The following is a 6,000-nucleotide window of genomic DNA, read 5'->3' as shown; positions in this document are numbered from 1 at the left end:
CTCCCTCCCCGTGGCGATTTGTGGCTCCCCTCCCCCCTGAATCCGGCTGTTTTTTTTTTTTTTTTTTTTTTGCAAACTGCTGCCATGCTTGCTTCATTTTTTATTTTGATCAGGCTGATAAGGCCGAACTCGGCTCATCTCAGCCAGCCAGTTCCAGTTCTTGTCATTTTGAAGGAGATGTGTTTATCGCCAAAGGTAGAAGTTAAATACTTCAATGATTAATAGAACTTGACCTCAAAACCGTTTTGTAGCTCTGTAGCTGAGAACTTAATCTCAGGCTGGAGGTGCAGTAATGTGTCTCTTTGAAGAGAAGACCAAATACTGGATGGATCTACACGGTTTTGGACTATAAATACATTATACGTCTTTACCACTTATGTTGATGGGAAATTTATGCTGAAACTTATGCCTTGGTATATACCTATAACGACATGTTGAGTTATTTCCTCTTCAGGAACTCAACTGATTACATGTGGGTTTCATTTAGGATCTGAGCTTTAAAAGGTTTAGAGTTTATAAACGCATGTTCACATTCGAAAGCGCAGACACGATTGCGAAGAGATAGCAAAAAGAGGAGAATGTCATCAAATTTAGGATGGGTGCCTTCATAAATATGAAAAAAACATGCCGATCATCGGAGAAATACAAATATGCAAATATGATGACTTACTGTTCCACTCGCAATGAATGTGTTTTTTAAACCAGAAACGATTTGTGGTGCTGTTTTTGCGTTTATATTTAGAAAAAATTGAAAAACGGGCTCAAATTGCCACAAGATCTTTATCAAACTGCTTTACTGATCAGGATAAATAAATTACTCATAATAAATGTACTGCTTACGACTTAACAGACTCTAACCTGAAACATCCTGAACTATCAATTTAATTTGCCCTTTTGTTTCATCCAGCAAAAAAAAAAACTAAATCCAAATCAAAACCAAGACCAAACCAATAATTTAAGATGATAGGCTCAAGCAAACTGTGGTGGAGTATTATCGATCGTACTGTGTGCAATATGGGTGCTGTGGTTTACTACTATTGCAATTTTTTTTATGTATTTATCTCCAATTGTTATTTTTTTGTCCAGTTTATCTAATCTAATCAGAGAAAGTGCTGTAAAATAATTATTAAAAACTACTTAAAGTGTAAGTTTGTGTGTGTGTGTGTGTGTGTACTGCAGTTTATATTAAAATGCCCCACCTTTAGGATTCTGTACCTGCTACAAAAGTAGATGTAATGCCTCATAAGGTAATTACCCCCCTGAGCTGGTGTGTTTGCAGCTGCAGGCTGCAGCAGGGCTTCCCTTCAGGTAGCTCTCCCACTCAGGTCAGTAAACACCTAATGACATTTAGAGGAAAGAGGATGAAAGAGGTGGCACTTGGTGGTAGTCAGCTGCGCACTACCTTTGTCTTATTGTGTACCGTCTGTCTTAATCTCCCAGCCACCCCTTTCACACCACAAGGAGATCATGTTATTAGATCCCCTCCCTCTGCTCATTTGTCATCCGGCAGCACCGCTCCTCCAGAAAGGGATGGCAAGGGAAGGAAAAAAAAAAAAAAACTGTGCAAAAAGGGGAAGAAACCACAACATCAAATGTTCATCATTTGCTGGCTCAGTGTGTGCGTCTTCTCTTTTTTTTTCTCTTCCACATTCACAAATTTAAGCTTCTCTACTGATTTTCTTTTTTGTTTGTTTGTTTCTTTCTTTTTTTTTGTCATGTCAACTATACCCTGCATGCACACCCAACACACATGTGCTGTACCTGCACACAATACCTCCCACCTACTCTTTCACTATCAGGAACTGCTACAAATAAAAAGTATTGCAGGTGTTCAGAGTGTACCGTCACCTCCTCAGCCACACTGCTTTAATCTTTCTGTGAGCCGACTCGTTCCCTTGCTGCTCAGGGAGGCAGTCAGCTAATTATAATAAACAAATATGCTCAGAGATGCCTATGTGAGACTCACATAGGTTAACAACTCAGCTATAAATGTTAAATGAAGCCTAAAATAGGATAGTATGGCTTACAGTTGCCATAGCGATCCCAGCAGTGACTCTTTGTGTACTTTGTAGGTTGGAAAAGTTTGAATTAATCTTAGATCCTGCCATGCACAAAAGAAACGAGTGACTGCTTTGTGTCTCAGAGGTCTTTTTGACGACTCGGTCCGGGAATTTTTTTTCCCCACTTCCAAGACATCTGTGTTTGTCTGTGTTTACGGTCACCCTGCATGTTGAACTCTGCACTTCTGCATTAGTCACATGCGAGTTTTTCTGCCAAAAATACTCATCATACTCATGTTTTTTCCTGTCTTTTTGTTTTTTTTTTTTTTTTTTTCCCCAACAGGTGGGACCGTCAGAATGATGTGTAGGTGGAGCAGCGTTGAGCCGTATTGATGGATGTGCTAGCAGACGGCAGTCTCACATTGATTGTGAAGACTTCAGAACCGGAAAATGCAAATATTGTGGAAAATACAGGTAACTAAAGTTGCTGTATGTGTAAAGTATGTTGTATGGATTTATGTGAAGGTGAATATTTTCTTTAGTGGAATTAAATATGTTTTTTTTTCTTCATTTTCAATCTGAAAAAACTTTTCCAAAAAAAAAAAAAGATCTGAAAAGTGTAGGACCCAGCTTTTATTCATCACTCTTTACCCCATGAAGTACAAACCAATACCTATTGTAGTCATGTGTCCATGTGTGACTTAATAAATCCAGCTGTTATGTGAAGACTTTAGACATTTATTTGAGAACATCAGTGGACAAACGGCATCACAAGGACCAAGAAACACGGCAGACAGGCCAGGGAGAAAGCAGAGTTAGTTTATAAATTAGCCCGTGCTTTAGATATCTCACAGAGCACCGTTCATCCATCATCTGAAAATGGAAAGAGTTTGTCAAGACTGCAAACCTGTCCAGCCAAACTGACAGGCCAGGCCAGGAGAGTATTGTTAGAGAAGCATCCAGGAACCCCGTAGGAACTCGGCAGGATCTGCAGATATCCACGGTTCAGGTGGAAGAATCTGTCCGCAGCAGAATGATTATTCGTCTATTTCACAAGTCTTTAAAAAAAAAGGAAAATAAAAAAAAAAAAAAAAAAAAAGCAATTGTGGCAAGAAAGCTGTGAGAAGTCCCATTTGCAGTTTGCTACATAAGAGAAAGTGCTCTGACTTGATGAGACCAAAATGTTACTTTTTAGTTTATGTGGGAAACGATATGAGCAGCACCGTAAACACGCCATCTTCACCAATAAGAATGGTGGCTGCTGTTTATGGCAGAAACTGGGACGATGATTAGATTTGGTTGTATTAAAAACTGAGGTCAGGAATTCTGTAAATCCCAAAGAAAAATCAAACAGTAAAAAGATAAAGTTAAAGATGGAACAATGTTGGGAGATGATTTGTTGGAAGCTTTCCAAAATGTGAAAAGTGAATGATGCATTAATTTTTCTCACGCGCATGTTTTGGGAATATGTTTTGGGTGAACCTGGATGTGAACCCAATGCCATCTTCCCTTGAGGCAACTGCGTGCTAACAACCAATCCAGTAATGTCTTATTTGTTTCCTTTGTTTCAGTTGTTGATCTTAAAATGGGAAATTTTCCTTTTCCTCAGAATAAGTGAACTTGAATTAATGAAAGCTTTAAAGGGGGCAATTAGTCGTACCATGCTCAAGAAGTAGCTTTTTCTTAAATTAGTTTTTTTTTTTTTTTACCCTCAGTTTTAAGCTCTTTGACAAGAAATGGGGACGGAGCAACACCTGCTTTTTCAAAGAAGAGAAGAAACATTAAATGAGGGTTTTTAAGCTATTGTTAATCCTCTCTCCTCATGCGCCTTCAACTCAAAAATATCACATCGGCGTATAAAATGGTGCAAATGTGAAAGAAGGGATGACAACTTACGCTCCAATAAGTGGTTAATTTTGTTGCCATGGCAAAAAAATATAGAACATCTAAATTATATAGATTATTTTAATTATTCTAAAACCTCCTCTTAGGTTAAGACTTTTTTATTCTGTCATTCTCATTATGTTTCATGATTTCACAGTAGTGGTTTCTGGGGGGAAAAAACCCCTAAATATTTTATTCTTTTTAATCAGTTCTTAAGGGTGAAATATTCTGTTATGCTTTTTATATCCAAGATCATGTATGTCCCAGGTAATCCAACTAATTTTACTACAAAGAGGACCTGGGTAAATGCAAAAAGCTGTTTTGAAATTAGCATTTAATTTAAAAGCTTTCCAAACCAACCATGAGAAAATGTAATAACTGCCAAGAGTTTGGCAAGAAATCACATCAGTGTGGAGAAGCTTTAACCAACTATTTGCAAAAAAATGTTTTAACTCACACATACTCTGGAGAATTTTAGCATGTTTAAGGTTATAAAACAAGACCAGATATCAATTACATCTACCTCTAAACTTTGAATACGCTACTTAATAGCCTTGATTTTGTTTGCCATTCAGAGTTGATCTTGAACTAGATAATTGTCCTGCTTCACAATCCAAGTATACCAGAGTTTAAGCTCAGACTGATGGCTAAATATTCTCCTTCAGGTTTTGAGCAAAAGCCTCATAATTACATAATTACAACAAGTTTTCCAGGGTCAGACACAGGGCAGCAGTTTTAATAAAGACGTTGCAATGAAGTCCTGGGAAGAAGCTTCACTGCTCTTTTATATTTATTGATAATGGAAAACAAAATAAACCTTTTCAGGCTGTAACATGTAATTTTTGAATTGCTTAAATAAAGGCATCATGTGTTGCTTTTTAAGATGTTTAGCCTACTTCATGTTGTCAGGTAGGTTGTGTTTAAGTGATTTCTTGAGTCTACAGATCCAACAGTAATTAGACTTTGTGGTTGATTGTGATAGATTACAATTAATTAATGATTTAAAAAAAAATATTAAAAAACAGGTCAGTATTTGTCATGATATAGCCAGGTTGGTCTGGATAACTCTCCACCCCCCCCCCAATACAAAGAAATGATTTGAAAATTGCATTATGTATTTACACAAGTTATAAAATGTTTTTGATGATATAATAAAATCTGCAAGTGAACAAATATTTTTCTCACAACACCTTGCAATATAAAAATTAATTATCAGCATTAATTTCTGACAATGGATCCTATTAAACTGTCAGAAAGAACCAACAGATAGATGCTTTGGGATCTTGCTTGCACAGATTTCCTCATCATATCCCTGAAAATACAGTGAGATTTAAAAGCAGCAAGAACTTTTTCCATCCAGAGATGAATGCTCCTTATATAATAACGTAATATTGGATTGTTTTTCTTCAGTGTTTTTAATGTATGTAATAAAAAATAAGCAAAACAAGCAGAAACTGCATACTGGAATCTGTCCTACAGTGTTTATTCACCTCATCAATGATGAAGGAGATGACTGCAGAGAGGGTCATTTATTTGTAGTTTAAATACTTTGAAGTAATAACTGTGTTTGTGGTGCATGCAGAGAAGGTTCAGACAAGTTGAATATGCAAGTACAGCTTGAAAAAATTAGTTCTGTCTCTCCATCCAGAGTAACTTGTCATTTAGCACTTCCATAAGGGATACACTTTGGAGATCTTTTGCAGGATTAGAGGCTTGCCAGAGAATAATTGTGCATTCACTAATGGAAAATCTTTCTCCGTGCAATAAAGGATATAATCTGTTTGTGTGTTCAGATTTATTTTCTTATATTTAAAGGCACCGGACTTTCACAGCATTTTTATGGTAAAAAACAAAACAAAAGGTAATGAAAACAATAGAGGGGAAATAAATATTTTTATGCTCCAACAAACTTTATTGACGTAATTTTTTATCCTGATTGCTATTTTCACTGTGATATAAGCTCTTAATTTTAAAACTGTTTTGGAAATAAATTCATGTTTGCCTGAAGCTCAGACCGTTCAGCTTACTGAACATTTGACCCACTAGAGTAGATAATTATTCTAAAATTTATTTAGCATCTTTTCTGAGACAGTTTAAGAAAACCAGATCAAACTTC

The 6,000-nt window shown here is 36.4% G+C and overlaps 1 protein-coding gene across 1 annotated transcript in view; it reads left to right on the top strand.

Moving 5' to 3' along the window:
• nexmifb (neurite extension and migration factor b) overlaps positions 1-6,000 on the top strand; it is a 100,860-nt gene that overhangs the window by 76,016 nt on the left and 18,844 nt on the right. The window contains exon 2 of the mRNA XM_015042875.1: positions 2,344-2,474. Coding sequence (XP_014898361.1) covers positions 2,393-2,474 — 82 coding nt within the window. The 5' untranslated portion in view covers positions 2,344-2,392. The remainder of the gene's footprint in view (positions 1-2,343; positions 2,475-6,000) is intronic.

The sequence above is a fragment of the Poecilia latipinna genome, unplaced genomic scaffold (genome assembly GCF_001443285.1).
Source record: "Poecilia latipinna isolate Pla-1442-1.1 unplaced genomic scaffold, P_latipinna-1.0 Scaffold606, whole genome shotgun sequence".
Lineage (NCBI taxonomy): Eukaryota > Metazoa > Chordata > Actinopteri > Cyprinodontiformes > Poeciliidae > Poecilia > Poecilia latipinna.
Note: the sequence above shows the minus strand (reverse complement) of the source record. Positions and strands in the feature narration are given on the sequence as shown.